At 49.0% G+C, this 19,662-nt stretch overlaps 2 protein-coding genes across 5 annotated transcripts in view; one reads left to right on the top strand and one right to left on the bottom strand.

The window, feature by feature from the left end:
* The window catches only part of CLDN2 (claudin 2), a 29,557-nt gene extending 25,921 nt beyond the window's left edge, over positions 1-3,636 (top strand). For both annotated transcript variants that reach the window (XM_072818297.1, XM_072818296.1), the window contains exon 2: positions 927-3,636. In XM_072818297.1, coding sequence (XP_072674398.1) covers positions 1,110-1,802 — 693 coding nt within the window. In that variant the 5' untranslated portion in view covers positions 927-1,109 and the 3' untranslated portion in view covers positions 1,803-3,636. The remainder of the gene's footprint in view (positions 1-926) is intronic.
* A 10,981-nt stretch (positions 3,637-14,617) lies between these two features.
* Positions 14,618-19,662, bottom strand: part of MORC4 (MORC family CW-type zinc finger 4) — a 53,154-nt gene continuing 48,109 nt past the window's right edge. For 2 of the 3 annotated variants that reach the window (XM_072817867.1, XM_072817865.1), the window contains 3 exons: positions 16,459-17,146; positions 15,871-16,154; positions 14,618-15,553 (listed from right to left, as the gene is read on the bottom strand). In XM_072817867.1, the coding sequence (XP_072673968.1) occupies positions 15,400-15,553; positions 15,871-16,154; positions 16,459-17,146 (1,126 nt within the window). In that variant the 3' untranslated portion in view covers positions 14,618-15,399. The remainder of the gene's footprint in view (positions 15,554-15,870; positions 16,155-16,458; positions 17,147-19,662) is intronic. The other variant, XM_072817866.1, reaches the window with a different exon arrangement.

Here is a 19,662-nt window from a genome sequence, read left to right as displayed (position 1 = left end):
GTGTGTGTGTGTGTGGGGGGGTGCTCCTTGAACACCGCAAAATCCTACACAGCTCTGAGATTCTAAAGGATCTGCTCAGATGCCTTCCTCTTACAAAGGTTTCCATTGTAGAACAGCTTCCCTTTCCTGTCTCCATTCTAGACTCTCTGCTAGGAGAGAGCCTAAGGAATTTCAGGGGGCCCCCGGGCCTTGGCACATCCTTTGCTCTCCAATCCTTCCCCATTATCTCAGAGGCTGGGACTGGTAGGGTCAACCACTAAGAGAGCAGACAGGAAATATTGGAGTGTGGTGTACATGCAGGAGGAGGCCTTAGGCTGGCTTGCGGAGGGAATCTGGGCAGGACTGGGCGGACCTGAACTCTCCGAGGGGGATGGAAGTCTTTTCTGCTGACCTTAACCTGCCCTGGAGTAGATTTTTCACCTTGGGAAGAACAACCTAGGGCTAGACCACTGCTCTCTAGGCCCCTGGAGGTTTGAGAGAGGCCTCTGATAGCCTGGAGTCCAAAGCTATGTCCTGGGACCCATTCCTCCTGGCCCAGGCTCCTGGAGTTTGGCCTTAGTCTGCAATTGAGGGGCCCCATGTCCCTGTTGCTGGGCAATGTGTTAGACAGCAGCCTCTGGAGACAGAACCATGCCAACTAGGAGCCTGACCTGGAGCCAACGTGACCGGCACGACCGCCACTGCCACCACTACCTTCTCGGAAAGGAGCCACCCGTCTGGCCCCTGGCTTTGTCTGGTTGCCAACCTAAGGGTATGTGCCTACGCAGGAGGCGATGACATTTTGGCTCTACTTTCAAAGTTTTTTTTTTTTCCTTTCTCATGTGTTATTTCTAAAGATAACAAAGGTCAAAAGGCATCCAGCATTTTCTGGTTTCTCATAAGCTTCTGGTCAATATTTAATCTGGTTTATGGATTTTTTTTTTTAGGTCTTCTAGATGCCTTCTTGAGCCTGCTTGTGGCCACCCACAGACACTTGTAAGGAGGAGAGAAATCAGCTTGGCAGAGACACTCTGAAATGAGGGATTAGGGGCCAGAATCCAAGGAACGAGAGCTGCAGCCCGGAAGGCAAAGGAACAAGCCCTGAAGACACTTCTGCTGGGAGGTCCGCCATGGCCTCTCTCGGCCTCCAACTTGTAGGCTACATCCTAGGCCTCCTGGGGCTGTTGGGCACCCTGGTGGCCATGCTGCTTCCCAGCTGGCGAACAAGCTCCTACGTTGGTACCAGCATCGTGACGGCGGTCGGCTTCTCCAAGGGCCTCTGGATGGAGTGCGCCACACACAGCACAGGCATAACCCAGTGTGACATCTACAGCACCCTCCTAGGCCTGCCTGCTGACATCCAGGCTGCCCAGGCCATGATGGTGACATCCAGTGCGATCTCTTCGTTGGCCTGCATTGTCTCTGTGGTGGGCATGAGATGCACTGTCTTCTGCCAGGACTCCCGAGCCAAAGACAGACTGGCGGTGGTGGGTGGAGTCTTCTTCATCATTGGAGGCCTCCTGGGCTTCATCCCCGTTGCCTGGAACCTTCACGGGATCCTGCGGGACTTCTACTCCCCGCTGGTACCCGATAGCATGAAGTTCGAGATCGGAGAAGCTCTCTACCTGGGCATTATTTCCTCCTTGTTCTCCCTGGTAGCTGGCATCATCCTCTGCTTTTCCTGCCCACTCCAGGGAAATCGCTCCGACTACTATGACTCCTACCAGGCCCAGCCCCTTGCAACTAGAGGCTCTCCAAGGCCGGGTCAACCGCCCAAAGCCAAGAGCGAGTTTAACTCCTACAGCCTGACAGGGTATGTGTGAAGAACCAGGGGCCAGAGCTAGGGGGGCGGTTGGTGGCCGAGTCTGTGAAAACCAGTGAACAGCACCTCCCAAACCACCACCCCTGGGGCCACAGGTGAGGGACATTGGCACTGTATCATGTCAGAAGGTGCTGCTGAGGCTAGATTGACTTTGCCCACTGGATCAAGTGAAGGCAGAAATGAGAACTGGTGCAACAGCATGCAGGTTCGATTGTCAAGATTGCTTGCCAAGCCAGCCTTTCTGTTCCCTTCACCTTGCCCACGGCCCTCCCACCAACCCCCCACCCCCCATCCCCCACCCCCGGCTCTGAGTCCCCAACCCTCTACTCCAAACTCCACCCTGCAGCCTAGGCCAGGCCACAGAGGCTTCCCTCCGCCCTTTGGTTTACCTGGGAATCCATCTGCCAAACCCACTAATTACATCCCACTGACTAACCCTCTCTGTGATCAAAGACCCTCCCCTCTGGCTCAGGCTGGTTCTTAGCTCATTGCTGGGGGAGCTAGGGTTGGGGCTGGGGGCGGGGAGTGGTGGCTTTTGTGGGCCTGGCTCTCACCAACTTCCCAAGCTTCTCTCCAAAGAAACTGGTCAGTAATGGAGCCCAGAGCCTCCATCCCATTGTTGTTATGACTCCACAGGGTTCAGACCGGTTTGTGCGTGGACCATCCCATGGTACTGAGGGAAGACAGAGGCAGGACGAGAGGGAAGGAAGGAAGGCAGTTGAGGACCAAAGAGAATTAAAAAAAGACCCAAACCGTTGCCCAGGGCATTTCCCAGAATTCCTTCCCGCTGCGGGTTTGGGGGATCTAGCACCCCTCTTCCCTCTAGAGGAAAGCACAAAGGAAGAAGATAGGTTGGAAAGCTCAGGGCAGTAGCAGACTCTGATTCCACCGAGGAATTCCATTGCCTCAGAAGCTGCAACCCCAACTTTCACCAAAGCCCCTGCCTCTCTCTGCCCTGGCCCCCTGCTGAAGCAGGGCTATGGGTCCCCCACGGTGGTTCCCTTAGGAAGGGGAAACTAGCACTTTTAGACATGGCTCTTGGCTGGGTGGGGGGCAGCACAGGAGACTTGGGGGACTGAGGAAGAGACCACTCCTTGAGGCCACCCAAGAAAGAATAAGAACTTTGGGCTCAGTTGCCAGGGGTTCCCCCCCACCCCGCAGAGCACTACGGAGCCTCTGAAAGACAACAGCACCAGGGAGCCCCTCCACCTGCCGCCGTCACCCATCAGATGCTCTCCGTCATCCTTTGCCAGGCATTTCAGAGTTGCTAGAAGGCATCTAGCTCCGAAGTGTGGAAGAGCTCTATTTCCCCTGGGATGGGAGTGGAGGTGTGGGTCACAGATGGACCAAAGGCCTCTTCTCTCAGCAGCCTCAGCATGCCTGGCTTCTGACAAACTCCGGGCTGCCTTCCCACACCTCAGTGCCAGCGGAAGAGGGTCATTCGTGGTCTCTGACATGCCTTCCACCTCTCCACCTTCTTACTTATGACTGAGCTCTTCTCCCAAGCTGGAAGGGCCTGTCCTCTTAGTCAAGTCCTCCTGCTGTCTGGAGAACTTGCTCAGCACCACCTCCTACACCGAGTCTCCTCTCACCACTCCATTTCTCTCCTACGCTCCTTCCTCTATCCCTCCGTGTATATAACTCTTGCTTCTCTGATGCTTATTGTTCACAATTTTTGATGGGTAGTTATCTTTTTGTGTGTATCTGATTTCACAAGGACATTGTAAACTCTTGAGGGTAGGGACCATCCCCGAGACCTCTTTGTATCTCCCAGACTAGCTATAAGAGTGCTGGGCACATAGTAGGTAATCAATAAACACTTATTGATTGAGTCATTCTGTTACTGTTTTATTAATTGAAAGGGGCCCAGCCAGGGCAGGCATGACAGAGAGAATGGGGCCAGGGGGAAGGGAAGGCAGAAATTGGCGTTTCTTCCCACCAGGTGGGTAAAACATTCTAGACTTTACTGGAGACATTATGAAAGTAGGATACTACCACCACCCCCTCCACCTTTCCCAGGGAACCTTAACCTTTTCTTCCCTCTTCACAATTCTTTCATCAAAGTTATTTACTAAATGGCTGTGTGTTTATTCCTTTCATTCTCTGAACCAGCACTCTGAGGAAGGTGAAGGAGACCTGATAGTCTCCATTCGACAGATGGGGAAACCAAAGCCCACATGAATAAAGAGAATTTTCCCCCAGGGCCACATTGTTGGTGTTGGGGCCCCAGACTCTAGCCTCTCCAGATAGGACTCTGCTGACCCACTAATTGAGTGAGCCCGCCAGGGGTCTGCAGGCTGCCGGAGGATAGCACCCCATGGCCAGTGAAGTCACGCCATTTGAAAGAGACACAACACCTCAGTTCTAATTTCCCTAACTCCAGAGGAGTGAGAGTTTGGGAGGCTGTGTTTGAATCTCATGGGGAATTAACAAAGCCTAAGTCATAAAGATGTTAACTGTGACAACACTGACAATGATGCCCCCCCGGCCCCCCACAAGATTCAGCTTACCCAGGGCCCCTGGACCAAGTGGGCCTCGGCACACAGGAGCCTGATATGACAGGCATGACCTTGCACCCTCCAAGTAGACCTTCTTTGGTGAAGAGGCTAAGACCCCAGCACCCAAGCCCATTTAGAGAGAATAGAGACAGGCAGGAGTTAAGTGTGGAGAGAAGGAGCTCTCTGGGCAGAAGGTGAAAAGGGGTCATGTTTCTGGTCTGGCACCAGGAGCCCCCAGCCCACTTGACTGGGGGCCCCTAGGGGCTGGAAGATGGGGTTGCCTTGCTGACCGTGTTATGCTGAGTGGGCTCTGATGAGTCACTGGCTGGCAGCCAAAGCACTTTACAGATTCACCATTTCCTTGCATTCTCCAAATACCCGAAATGAAGCAGGTGTTTTTATAGGAAACAAAATGGAGGCCCAGAGAGGTGAGTCAATTCCCCAAAGCCAAAGAGTGTCGGAGTCTGACTCTAAGCTTGGCAAGCCTTCCCATAGTGGTGTGGGTCTAGGATGTTGCCTGGGATGGTGTAAGAGTGCCTTCTGCTTTTCAGAGTCCTGCAGCCCCCCTGTCTCTATCTGCAGCTGGCATATAAAGGCCTTGGAGGGCAAGAGGGCACAGAGCTTCCCTTCGTCTTAGGATGAGGCTGCCCTGGGATGCCCTCCTTTGGACTTTTAATCCGTGGAGATTCTATGGAGGATGTGAGAATTTCATCCTCAACTAGAAAAACCAGGGCAGAGCCGAGAAAGAGCAACTGTTCTCTTTGGCTGGGACAGCAAGAAAAGCCTCTCTCTAGATAGTTTCTTAGAAATCTCCCTGTGTCTGAGTCCAAGTTGAACAGCTTTCAGCTCACCCCATTGCCTTCCATCATAAAGTAATTTAGATTAGCCACAACCAAGGGGCGAGTGAGGGCCATTGGGTTTATGCCCCAAACTGATGGCTCTGACCCTTGCACAAGGAGAGATGTTTCTGCCTTCCCTCATTCCTCTGATAATAGTGTGACTCATGCTTTGTCCCCTTTGGGGCCACAATAGTGACCCACTGCTATGTGATTATTGATCGGCTGAAACTGGCTTCTGAGGTGGGGGGAAGGGCAAGCTCCAACGTTCTGCAGGACCTGCTCGCAGCCACCGGAACAGCCACTCAAGCAGCTCTCCAGCCAGCCAGCCCACACTACCCGTGCCCTCACTCCCTGTGCCCTCGCTCAGTGTCAGACGATGTGCGAAAGGCTTTCAGGGCCACAAGGGCAAACGAGGTAGTCTGTGCTTTGCGGGAGCTCACAGCTGATCCAGGACCAGATAAGACATGCACACCTAAGGGTGGTACAAGGCATGATATGGCCTGTCCTGTGACAGATAGGAGGGAAGTGCCAGAAGGCCAAGGGCTACTTTGGAAAGGTTTCTAAGTCCCCTCAGATCCAGATCAGTATGAAGGGAGGGTCTGGCACCATTTGAGCTATTGGAGGGGGTGGGGTGCAGAGGGCAGGGGAAGGATGATCAAAAGAAAGTGCTTTCTGCGGTCTCCGGGGCACGGGAAACAGGGAAGAAAGGCAGACAGCAGTGTTCAGGAGGGAACAGGATGGTACTGCACCGCCCACCCAGAACCCCTTTGAGTTTACCTCACAGGACTCCCAAGTGGCTCCAGCAGAAAGAGTGACCCTGGGGCTCAGCCTCCCGTCCTTTACCTCCTTCTCTGGGGCAGGTCTCTGGCATCTGTTGGGGGCAGCAGAGGCAGTGCCCATCCAGGTAACCTGAGGCCTTTTGGCCCCGGACCAGAGAAGCACAAATGTGGGAGAAGGGAGAGAGGAAGGAGAAGTGTATAGTGCTAAGGGAAAGCACACAGGGCCTCGCAGGGTCAACTGTGCCCTCCCACTCAGCCCTGGGCCTGCGGGCAGGAGGTTCTTTGGTGCCTGTCATAGCTGCCCACTCGGGGACACAGAGGCCCCAGGCTGGGAAGCGCATGTGCTCCTCAGCTGGCTGGAGCCTGGCCTTTGCCCAGCCTGATCTTCCTGGCCAAGCGGCTGAGAGCTTTGATGGGAAATCCTGTTATCTCAACAGGAGAGAGATCCTTAAACAGGAAGTCCAGCAGGTTATCTCTCTCTTTGGCCCTAAATGCGGTGGCTCATCCATGCCGCGATGTGATCACTGATAAAATATTAACAGGTTTTTATCTGGCACAGCGATACAGAAGGTGTGATGGGACCACCACCCTGCCTCACACAAGCAAACCACTTCCCTGAGAACTGCTGCTCAGGAAGTCCCAGATAACTCTTGTCCGCAGTTCCTTGCCCTGGGCCTCTTTCCTCCCAAAATGAGCGAGCAGCAGTGCCTCAGGGCTTCACAAAGCAGGAGGTCACCCTACAAGGGCAGATCATTTGGTTTGGCTCTCCTGATGTCCCCTGAAATTCCTATTTCTCCAGAATGGCACCCCTGCCACTTCATAAGTCACTTCCTCAGAGGGCTTCGAAGAGCTTTCTATTTGCAGTCATGGCCCTGGGTGGGTGGGTGGGTGGGGGTAACATTGAGAAAACACTTGTGCTCTCAAACAGATATGTAAATAAAGCTGCGTGAAATAAGGTGCCAAATGAGCATGAGTGGCTGGAGCAGGCAACCCCGAGTTTCGGTGGCAGCCCTTTTACTCCAATGGCCCTTTCTAGGTCTGTGACATTTGACAAAGTTCCTTGCGGGTTGCTCAGGAGAAAAACATGACAAAATCACAAGCAGCCTCTTTATTTGCGTTTATTTCTGGAATCACCCAGTGGGAGGCAAGGAGGTGCATCAGCATCCCCCACAAAGACTGTCTGATGATATGGTGAAGACTGCTCCTTTGGTTGAAAGGCACTGAGTGCCTTGATGGGTGGGGGGGGTGGTGGTGGAGAAAGCACGTATGTTTTTCTTTTTTTTTTTTTAAAAAGATTTTATTTGTGTATTCATGAGAGACACAGGGAGAGAGGCAGAGACACAGGCAGAGGGAGAAGCAGGCTCCATGCAGGGAGCCCAATGTGGGACTTGATTCCAGGACCCAGAGATCACACCCTGAGCCAAAGGTAGACGCTCAACCACAAAGTCACCCAGTCCCATGTATATTTTTCTAGCAAGAGAAACCCATTCAGTCATAGATTAGCCACTGCCATCAGCATTGGCTCTAGTTTCTCAGTTTAGTGCTCTTTAAAAAGGAGCCAGAATGAGAAGAGGAGTCCAATGGGCTTAAGAAAAACTAGAACACTGATTCAGAGGCAGTGGACACTGGAATCTCAGGGGGAGTAGGGGACTTCTCTGAGTAACACATGCACTCTTCAACTAAATCATTCAAGAGCCTTCCATGGAGATGAAGTAGAAATCAAGAAAGAGACAAGATGACAAAGATGGTGTCATTTTTTCTTGGCAATTCCATAGGCACCTCAGGTGGTTAATTTTACTCTTCTGTGTGTAATCATAAACTAGTGTGTTCTCAAGTGTCACTTTTGCACTCCCCAAGAAACTTGCCCACCTCAGCACTGTCTGCGGTGGGGGTGCGGTACAAAGGAGCCAGTAAGAGCACTCCCAGCAGAGGCCAAGAAGTCCAAGACCTCCTGGAGTGTAAGAATAGGATCTTGATGGCTGTTTTGATATCAGGAAAGCTGCCAAGTGACAGCTCTGAGTGAAAAACCCAGTCAAGAGGAAATGAATTTCCACATTGTTTGGAGGGATATTCGTTACATAAGTGAACAATTTCCTGATCATGAGGGCAGTTAAACATTGTGTGAGACTGTGGAACTTTCTTCCTTGGAAATTCCTATTAGTGTGGGCTGGCTTTAGCCTTTTTCTTATCAAAAGGAGGAAGAGGAGACTAGTTATTTTCAAGACAAGCAGTGGGAGTAGTGGGCCAAGAGCCTGGGCTTTGGAGTCAGACAAACCCGGGTTCAGTTTGGCTCTCTGTGTGGCCTTGGGAGAGTCACTTCAATTCTTTACACTGTAGTTTCCACAAATGTGAAATGGACATGATGCCTGCCTCTCAGTGTGGTCATGGCATAGAGCAGGTCCTCGACAAGTGATTAACTGTGTTCCAAGCATGTTGGTGACCCAGAGGGTCATGTCAAAGTCACAGCAAAATGTGTGCCTGTGGGGAGCAGGGGCAGATGACAAGGTATATTTCCCACCACAGATCTGAATCTACACCAGCAAGGGATACTTTCTTGGGTCAAAACTCCTCAAGATTCTTCCCAAAAGTCAAAATACCTTGGAGACCTTGGGTGGATTTCGGCTCATCAGATTCCATTGACAGAGGCCAGAGGAAGAGCAGATTTGAGAAGGTAGAGAAGAAAGGAGGGGTGATGGCTCTTTGCCCTTCATCCAGATCTGCAAAAAATCTGAGGCGGAACAGAACCATGATCAATCAGGACCTACTTCTAGAGAAAATCTTATTCCAAGGGGACTGCAATCTGAGTTAATGCCCCCAACTCTGGGACGGTTGGGGAGATACAACCACCACTTTCCTATTTCGTAGCCTACAAGGGTGCCATTGGTAAACAGATTTAGCATTGCCCCCACCCCCATCCCCTTACTGATATGCCCTGGCCCTTCTCCGGCCCTTCTCCATTCTGTTCCTGGTGCTTCAAATGAGATAATTTCACATTCCTCTAACACACTTGGGTATTCCTTGATTCATAACCCCTCCCCCCACCTAGTCTTGGGACTTTACTAACATACTCTTCCCTACAACCTGGAAAACCCTCCCCCACACACCTCCACCTTCCGCATCCTCACTGGTTTCCATAGCCTTGTGGAAAATCAGACCTTTTGGGAGCACCTTCCTGAGCCTCTGCCTGAAGTCATCTTGCCTGCCCTTGAGGACTCAGTGGTCAGAGGTGTGAAATATCTTTGGCACATGGAAGGCACCCAAACCATCTGAACTAATCTCATCTAAAAAGGGTTGGGGGATCCCTGGGTGGCGCAGTGGTTTAGCGCCTGCCTTTGGCCCAGGGCGCGATCCTGGAGACCCGGGATCGAATCCCACGTCGGGCTCCCGGTGCATGGAGCCTGCTTCTCCCTCTGCCTGTGTCTCTGCCTCTCTCTCTCTCTCTCTCTCTGTGTAACTATCATAAATAAATAAAAATAAAAAAAAAGGGTTGGGGTTTCAGATGATTCATACCAAAACTTTGGACTTGCAGATGGAGGCAAGTAACAAAAACACATTACTTCTGCAGAAAATGAATGCTATGTGTGTCTCAATGACTAAAGTTTCAAGACTACCTGGGTTAGTTCTTTCCAACCATCTAGTTCATTATCCAACCATGTGCCCTGACTTTGGATTCAGAAAGTATGGTCCCTGGGGGGCACCTAGGTGGCTCAGTGGTTGAGTTTCTGCCTTTGGCTCAGGGCGTGATCCCGGGGTCCTGGGATTGCGTGCCACATCAGGTTCCCCACAGGGAGCCTGCTTCTGCCTAGGTCTCTGTGTCTCTCATGAATAAATAAATAAAATCTTTAAAAAAGCACAGTCCCTGAATTTCCTCTCTCCCTGAGAAGTAAGTTAGGGGGTGTCCTTGTTAAGAAGAACACGTTATTCTCTGGGGGAAATTACACTTGACTCGGCCTGAGCTCATCCCTAGCTTTATTGAGCATACCCCCTGCTTCACTCCTAATGTGGTACTACAGAGACAGCTTTTGATTCATACATAGTACAGAACTCTGATATGTGCTCTATCTGGGGACTGCCCTTGGGAACCGAGAGCCTGCCAATTAAGCCTCTGCTTCTAAATTATTGACCCAGATTATTCGCAATCACTGGACATGGACAACCATATCTTTCTGCCCCTCACCCAGGGGGCCACCAAGTCTCTGACTTGGTCCTCTGCTAGCTGCCCATTTGTTCATCCAACAAGCATGTACTGACTTCCTGACATGTACCAGGGACTTATTTTCTTGTAGAAAATAGAAAAAAGAGAGGCTTGCTCTGTCTACTCTTTATGGGTAGCTCCTATTTATCCTGTTGTTGTTTTTCTAAATATTTTAATATTTATTTATTTATTTATTTAAAAAGTATTTATTTGAGAGAGAGAGAGAAACTCAAGCACGCCCTGAGCCAAGCATGGAGCTTGACTTGAGGCTCGATCTCAAGACCCCCGAGATCACCACCAGAGCAGAAACACTCAACTGACTGTGCCACCCAGGACCCCTGTGTCTTCTCTTGAAAGATGCTATCACTGCTCTGGGCAAAAGGGAATGGAAGACCTCTTCAGAAATGTTTTTTTTATTCTTCTTTTAGTTCTCTCTCTCACGATCTGGTCTCTATAGACCTCCTGACTGCAGTCTGTAAGTCTCAGTATTTTAAAATTGCATGCTAGGGAGCTTCCTTTTGATAACATTTGGAGTCTGTGGGAAAGAACAGCCATATTCCCTTTTGCCTTTGGCAGCCTTTCCAATTATCCAAACGAAAACTCAGCTTAAGAGAAACGCTAGGTCACTCCAGCTCATGCATTCTGAAATGCTTTTTGTCTGTTTTTATCTACCTAGCTCACAACCCCTTCTATGAATGAAGTGCTGCTACAGGCTCTCGAGGGAGATGGAAATATCGACAAGTTCCCATCATTAGCTCATTCATTAAGAATTATTGATTACCTACTATCAACCAGGTACTATGCTAAGCTGGGGCATAAAGCAGTTGGCAAATACCAGTGTGGCCCTTCCCCTCGTGGAACTTACTAGGCAAAGAGACACACAGACATCGTGTGTGCTGTGTTCACCACTGTGTATCACACAGGACATAGTAGGTAGCCAGTATTTGTTGAATGACTGAAAGTAAACAGCCAGATAGGTAACAGAAAATTGTAAGAATTGGAGAGGTGGGTGTTCTAGAAGAGCAAACAGTATGGGTAAAAGCTCAGAGGTAAATAAGAGCCTGACCTGTGTCAGTGGGAAGACCATGGTGAGGAAGAGGAAAAGTGAGTAATGATGAAAAGTTGCAAGACACAAAGTAGACGAAGTAGAGAAGGTGGATTTTTAAAAAGATTTTATTTATTCATGAGAGAGGCAGAGAGAGAATCAGGCTCCCTGTGGGGAGCCCAATGCAGGACTCAATCCCAGGATCCCGGGATTATGGCCTGAGCCAAAGGCAGACGCTCAACCACTGAGCCACCTAAGGGCCCCAGGAGGGTGGGTTTTATTCTAAGTGCAATGAGAAGTCATTGGAGGGCTTTCAGCAGGGAGTTATGTCATCGGATTTGTATGTGTGTGTGTGTGTGTGTGTTTTGTTTTGTTGTTGTTGTTTTTGTTGTTGTTTTTTTACATCTGGCTGTTGTGGTAAGACAATTGTGGGAATGAGAGTGGAAGCAAGGACACCAGTTGGGAGCCACAATTATCTGCGGGAGTTGCTGGTTGTTTGGACTAAGGTGGCTGTGGTAAAAGCCAGTGAAGTCAAGATCTATTTTGGCAACAGAACTGACAGATTGGACGTGGGGGACTACGAAAGAGGAAAACTAAGGATGACTTCCAGGTTTCTAGCTTCTGTGACAGGTGGGTGGAGGTGCCATTCTCTAAAATGAGGATAACTGCGGGAAAGAACTGTCCTGGGGTGTGTCACTGTTTATTTTTATTTATTTTTTTAAAGATTTTATTTATTTATTCATGAAACACACAGAGAGAGAGAAAGAGGGAGAGACACAGGCAGAGGCAGAAGCAGGCTCCATGCAGGAAGCCCGATGTGGGACTTGATCCTGGGACTCCAGGATCATGCCCTGTGCCGAAGGCAGGCGCCAAATCCCTGAGCCACCCAGGGATCCCTTTATTTTTATTTTTAAATATTTTATTTATTTATGAGAGAGAGGAGAGAGAGACAGAGAGACAGAGAGAGACAGAGACACAGGCTGAGGGAGGAGAAGCAGGCTCCATGCAAGGAGCCTGATGTGGGACTTGATCCCAGGAATCCGGGATCACACCCTGAGCCAAAGGCAGATGCCCAACTGCTGAGCCACCCAGGCGTCCCATCACTGTTTATTTTTAACAAATTTTATTTGAAATGCCTGTGAGACATGTAAATGTAAATGTCAAGTAGGCAGTTAGTTATTTGAATCTAGAGCTTTCTAATAGGAAGACAGGACAAGGAAGTTTGCGATAAAAGTCTTGTGATTGACACAAAACTTACATCTTCAAAGAAAACATTATGCCTGGCTGGGTTACTTAGGGGAATTTGTGGGGTGGGGGAGGTTGACATTCCAGCCAAAGGAAAGTTGACGAAGGAGAACATTCTAGGTGAAGGGAACTGAATAGCAAAGGTGGAGTAGAACATCTCTGGGCAGGTTCAGAAACTGGGAAAAAAAAAAAAAGCTCAGCTAGGATGGAATGAGGTTTGTGCTTATAATGCTAAAAAGAGGAGTCTAGAGGGCACAGTGCCCGCCACGTGGGACTCTGTATTGCTTTTGCTCTGGAAGCACCAGCGAGTCTTTGAGCAGAGGCACAGCCCTGAGGAGGTCATCCAAAGCAGTTTCATGACAGTCGAGTGGATGGAAGGCACGAGAACAGGAGGAAAGGGAGGCCAGTGATGAGCTGATTTCCATTTTACAGGCATGAGATGATCAGGGCCTGAAGGCTGATTGGGAAAAGGAAAAGTTAAAGGGTGAACAGGAGGGATGTTAGAAAGGACAATTATCATTATGTTAACCTAAGAGGAGAGCCAGGAGGAGGTGCCCACTTCTGGTTTCTGGGTGGCTTTTGCCTCCATGCTGGACCAACTCTGGTAAGGCTGGGGGGCATTCTTTAATCTATCGTGGCATTTAACACTGGTTAAAAGGTCCTCACACTGGCGTGGTTTCACTGCAAATAGGTAACAAAGGGGAAGCTCTGGAATCGGCATTGTAGTAAATGGAGTCACACACGTAAACTGTTGCTGGAAGCAGCCCTCTGGGTTGGGCCTCGGAAATGGGCGGGGAGTAAGTGCTCGTAAAGAGTGGTGACATTTCTCCAACTTTTTTCTATTTTTTTCCCCTTTACAGATTCTATCCATTTATTCGTGAGAGAAACACAGAGAGAGGCAGAGACACAGGCAGAGACAGAAGCAGGCTCCTCATGGGTAGCCTGCCATGCGGGACTCTATCCCAGTACCCCCAGGATCAATTCCTGAGCTGAAGGCAATTGCTTGACACTGAGCCACCCAAGCACCCCCCCTTTTCTTCTTAAGAGCCCAACTTCCCATATTCTTTCCTACTTTGCCCCTCACTCACCCAACACATGGCCGCACATGCTCACTCCCTCCGCCACAGGCTGGACCTTCAACACTATGAATGTTTTTCTGATACCATCTTCCATCCGTGTTGCCTGCCTCCAGGCCAAGTCCCACTTTTGCACAGCACCCCCTCTGAAGAGTAAGGATCGCTGAGAGGATAGCTGAATGTGCTTCCTACCCCCCCCCCCGTCCCAATTTCAGTGCATATTTCTATTTAGACAACTGGGGCCTTGGATATTATACCCCAAATGTCTGGCTTGAAGATGAATCAGGTGGCAGGCTAGAGCTGCGGAGAGGTGAGGGCCCGGGGGTGGGTGGTGGGGCCCGGGGTAACTATCAGCACTGGTTCTGCTGGTGGAGCCTGGCTCAGGCCTCCTCCCACTCCTTACGGTCTCACTGGACAGTACCTGGACCAGGCCTCATCTCCAAGGAGGAAAAATAAGCTCGGGAGGGTTTTCCAAAGTAACTCTGCATGGGAAAAGATCTCCAAAACATTCCTTGGCACTACCTAATCCTATTGCCATTGCTTGATCCCGCCGCCCCCACCTCTCCCACTTTGATTGCTTCTCCCTTCCTACTTCTTTTTCATTGTTGGTATATTTTCATGTGTTCATCGTTCAACGTCTGATGAAGAGTGCCTTGAACTTTTTGGAGAGTCCGTTCTATATAAACACAATAAAGCAATGAGTAAACAAAATGTCTACTTTTACAAGGGTATAGGTTTTACTATTTTCGGGTAATAGGAGATCAGCCCCCTTCCTCAGCACTGTTCTGAGTGAGGGATAGTAAATAGATCTCCCTGCTCTAAAATAGCTCCCTCGCCACCTGAAATCCCAGTCTGGTGACACATATTTTTTGAGTTGGGAGCCCTGATTTCTTTTTCAGAACTTATGAAAGTGCAAATACTGTGTGCGGCTGGGGAGATGGGCTGTTATTCAACCTTGGTTCCCTTTACATGAACCCATCGTTTCTACCAAATGAACATGCTTTTCACATTCCAGCTTTTCCCCTGCTTTTGGACATGCTATTCTTCCGGAGGTGATGCTAAATATAATATCAATCATAAATATAAAATTACATTATATGTTCAAGAGTCTCTCATCTGAGATCTAAATCCAAACCTCATTCTTTTTAAAAACAATTTATTTTTTTCCAATGTAAGACGAATAATGGGTTTATTATAGAAAATTTGAAAAAGGCAGGAAGATAGCAAGAAGAAAAAAATATCAACCATAGTCCTATCATCTAAAGAACCACCATTGTTGCCACTGTTGCCAGCATGGTCATGCTTGTTCTTTAAACAAATCTAAGTTTAGGTCCCATTTCTGATGTGAAGCCTTCCTTCACCTTCCTCCCCCAGAACCTCCCTACCATGTCTGTACCACTCACTTGTACCAGTTAGTTAATGTGGTATGTGTCCTGTGTTTCCAACTAGGTTGTTCAGATTCTTGAAGGCTGAAACCATGAATTATACTTCTTAATTTATCTCCCAACACCTACTCCATTGGACACAGTATTTGCTGACTGATTGAACCTAAGTGCATACAAACCATTTCAGAAAGGATATGAAACAGGTCAAGTATCTACGTCATGAAAATTAAAGCTTTCAGGTCACCTGGCTTGGTGACTATTGCTTTTCTGTTCCTGGAACTCCTGAAAGCCTATGAAACTAGCCTCTTTCTCCACACGAAAACTGAATAAGAAGCAGACTGAGTAAGAGCCAGGATTTACTCAAATATTCTCTACATAAGGCATAAAGGTGAGAAGGAGAAAGAGACCACACACACAAGGAGAGAGAGGGGGAGAAGGGGAGGGAGGGGAGGAAGAAGTGAAGATAAGAGAAGACCAGAGAAGACAAAAGAGCAGGGTAGGGTACAGAAGGGTATATAGAGTATATAGTCCGGTGCTCAATCCAGTATGTGATTTGCCTCCAGCACCGTATACAGGATCCCATCCACTTGTTCTGAGTCAAACCCGATCTCACGAAGCTCCAAGTGAGGGAGGACAGAAGTAAGGAGATAGCTGACGTGGATACGCAGCCGCGTAAGCTTGGCCAAAGCCCTGTATGATGGAGTGAGGGGGGCAGAAGAGATGACATGAAGTCATTAGCCATCAGAACAAATGAAGCCCCTTAAAAACGGGCCTACATTCCTCAATAATGATGCATCCATTAGCTAGGCAGAAAGAAGAAAGCGTGGTGCCATTGAGCACGGGGAGGCCGACTGCAGCTCTCTAGGTAACTCCTCGATCCTTGGTGGTCTCTAAATTAAGGCTTCCTCCCTTATCTATGGCCAGTGACAGGGGGCAGGGGGGGCGGGTCCTAAGGCCTGCTTTCCCATTAGCACTCACAAACTGAGAACTAAACCCTAGGAATTAACCTTTCTAGGTCATCTCCCTCTGGGGTCCGGTAGGAGACCTGAGCCTTCTGCAGCACTTCCAGGTGTGTCTCTGTCTCCTTCAGTTTCTCTTTCAGTTCCTGCTTTTCTTCCTTGGTTCTCTCCAGCTCAGCTTTCAGAATCTGGAATTCAGCTTGGCGATAGCCCATGTGTTTCTTGCTCCAGTATAAGCCTTCGGTCTCCTGGGTGGTGTAGGTTACCAATTCACTCTGGACTTTCTGGAATTCGGAATGCCAGTGATTCCTCTCCTGTTCCAGCTCCTCCACCTGCAGTCCAAGAAACAGAAACGCAATGACCCCCACATGCTACGAGCGTGCCAAGGCGTGTCCCCTAATACATTCACTCCACGGGTACTCCATACACGGGCCACTTAGGGACCTTCTCCCAATTCCCCCAAATACGGGAGGGGAAGCCCATTCTCGTTCATTCAATATGAGACAAGGCACAGAACGATTCAATGGTGTCTTTTGCCTTGAGGCCTCCCAGGCCAGGGAATCCACCTGAGCCTCGGCTCTGGGTTCTCCAGGTTAAAACGCTCTCTCAGTCCCAGCAGTAAGGTGTGGCCCTGACCTTTTGCTGGAACAAATTCCGCTCGGCCAAAACACGTTCCAGTTTTTCTGTGGTTCTTTTCAGTTCTTCTAGCTCCCTGTGGTTCTTCATCTTGGGCGCGCTGTGGCCTCCGCTCTCGTCGAAGCCTCTGCCTGGTCCCCCAGCGGCCGTAGCTGGGGCTGCGCCGGAGGCCCCAGAGGAGTAGGGTGCTGGGTTCCAGGACTCCACGGCTTTTCTCCTCTCGGCCAGCTCCTCTCTGTTGAAGGGGATCAGCTGGATGGGAGCCCCCGAATCTCGGACGCCTTTGGCGACGCCGACCACAGCTACAAAAGGTCCCTTGTGTGCCTCCTCCTTGTTTGTGCTGCCTCTGTTAGACTCTTCTGCTACCAACCTGGGCATCTGGTCTTCTAATTCTTCGTGGAGCAGGGACCCCTGGTGGTGGTCTGGGGCCCCTGAATACAGCACTGTAACCTCCCGGCTCTGACTGCTATTCTTGCTTGCTTCTGGGTATTCTGGAGAAAGGTATGGCGGGGTGCTTCTCTCCGAACTGGATTTCTCGTGGCTGTTCTCCCCTTCTGGGTAGGCGGCAGCTGCCTCAGCCCTCCTGTAAGGGCCAGGCATGGAATAATCTAGAGGAGGTGTTGTCATCTCATTCTGGAGCCTTCTGCGTTTCTCTACCGGCTCCTCTCCCAGAATCCATTTGTACTTGCTGCAAGAAGAAGGGAAAATTAAATGTTAGTTTTAAATTAAAAATTAAATTAAATTGTTGAAATACAAGCTAGGCATATTCTTTTCCTTTGGAGTCTCTCTCCAAACTCCATGTATTAGAGCAGACTCTAGCTGTTAACCACACTCAGTTTGGGTTAGGAATACAACTCTACCTACCCCTGCCCCTACTGCTGGAACATCAAACTCTGCACTCATCCACCTTGTTGAGACAGCAACCAGTCTGAAGGGAGAGGTGAAATCAAAAGGTATGAGAGCTAGCTAGACCAGGCTGACTGACCTTGGTAAGAATTCTGAAAGTAGGACTGAAACCAGCCCAACTCAGAAGTCTCCAAACTGCAAAGAAAGGCATAAACACACACACACACACACACACACACACACACACACACACACACACGCAAAATCCTCTCACACGAGAATGGAAAAAAAGGTCATAAAAAGCCTAGTAGAGTATGCGGAGGAAAACTGAGCCAGCTCGTTAATTTTAAAGTGTCACAAAAACCTTCCAGTTTCAAAGACTTAGGCACATTTTTTTTTATTATTGCAACAGAACACCAAGCAGTTCCTTTGCCAGCCAACTGGATTGTGGCTACTGCCCATTATTCACTCGTAAAAGTTAATTAAAACACAGGGCCCTCGTCGTTGTCGTTGGAAACAAACAAGTTAAATCGGCCAATTCAAGTCATTTCCCTCTTACGGCAAAAGAACTCCCTTCTGCCAGGGCAAACAGGCACTCCCTCATTTCTTCAGGAAAAGTACAGGATAGGAATCTCAAATTGCCTTCCATTTCTGGCTGCTATATGTACTAACTGTTCTCGAAGGAACCAATGAATCTGGTGCCAATGAAATCTATAGGCAATTTAAAAACAGCCAGGAGGATGGGACCTCCCCCTTTCTTTCTCCCCCATCCTTTTTACCCTGAGAACTATTTTGGCCCTCCCTGCACAAAACCATGACATTTCGAGGTGAGAACCACTTTTCAAATTTTTGATGAGAAAGAGTCCAGTATATTATGTATCAGCCATGTCACAGTACAGTATTTCAAGGCCATCCGCCCACTCGTCTCTGCAAGTTCTGAGAACATCTGTAAGACATCTCAAAACTTGGCTTCTCACAGGGCCCTGAATGTCCCTCGAAACTAGGGTTCTCCTGGAAAGAAAACTGGTCTGCATCTTAACAGAAATTGCTGTGTCAACCTTAGGGGGAAAGCAACAGTATTTAGGGGCAGGGTGAGGCCAAATGTATTCCTCTCTGGCATGCTAGGGGCCACTGCAGAGGGTCCGTGTAGTTGTGCTATGCAGCGAGACAGAGGAACAGTCAGTTTGGATGTAGGGAGGAAGGGTGGATGATACCAGATAGCAACACCACAGTTCTATGAAAGGCAATTGGAGTCAGATGATCTCCCTTCTCTTCCATTTCCCACTTCTAGGGGTTCTGCCCTTAATCACCTCTCCCTGTATTTCTCTCCTTGGGTAATCTCACACAACTCCATGGCTATAGCCTCCCAGCCCTGGTCTCTAGTGGTGCACTTCCAGTTGCCCATCCCATATTCCTTCCTGGTGGTCCCCACCGGTATCTCGGGATGTATAAAAGTGGCCTTTTATTTTCAACTTCAAACCTGTCCCCTCTCCTAGGTTTCTGATCTGTGGGATGACACCAGCCAACTCAGGAATTTTATATAGTTCTATGGGCTATCGACACCCAGGTTTGAGCTCATGTAACTGCTCCTGAACCACTGCAACAGCTTCTCCCCAGTCTCCCCTTTTCTTACCTCCGATCACCTGCTGCCAAGTTAATTATCTTCCTAAGGCACTACCCTGATTATGTTACACCCTTCTTTGAAATCTTTATCTGTTGTTCCCCACAACATAAAAGCTTAAACGTCTGTCTTAGCTTGGTGTTCCATTCCGAATCACAAAAAATATTTATTGAGCACTTACTCTGTGTCAGACAGTGTGATAAGGGTTTAACGTGTATGGTCTCATTCCATTTTCCCTGAGGTAGGTGGTATGTTTGTCAGAATTTTTTAAAGAGGAAACTCAGATGTAGAGAGGTTAACTTTCTCAAGGTCATAGAGGTAGTCAGTGGCAGAGCTGGGACATCACTTGGCCCTAGCTTCCTTGAAAGATGCCAGCCAAAAGAAATGCCCCATGATTTCTCATGCTGCTTGTTTTGATTGGAATGCCCTTCTCCAACCCAACACTGTATGTCTAAGACTAGCTCAAATGCTACTTCTGAATTCCTATAGCACCCTAGCTCTCTATTATAATACACATCACTTTTTACCTTGTGTGTGTGTGTGTGTCTTGTATGTTCCCTATCAGAAGGACTAAAGTATAAGCTCCCCTACAGAATAGAGCTTAACTAACTGCGAGGTGGGAAGAAATGAACGAAAGTCTGCACCTAAGAGGAAATCAGAAAGCAACTACTGTGTGAATGAGAGGAAAAGAAGTGGATTTTACGGAGTGGTTCTAGTACTTAACTAGTTCTATAAGT

Source organism: Canis lupus, chromosome X (genome assembly GCF_048164855.1).
Source record: "Canis lupus baileyi chromosome X, mCanLup2.hap1, whole genome shotgun sequence".
In the NCBI taxonomy this organism is placed as follows: domain Eukaryota; kingdom Metazoa; phylum Chordata; class Mammalia; order Carnivora; family Canidae; genus Canis; species Canis lupus.
Note: the sequence above shows the minus strand (reverse complement) of the source record. Positions and strands in the feature narration are given on the sequence as shown.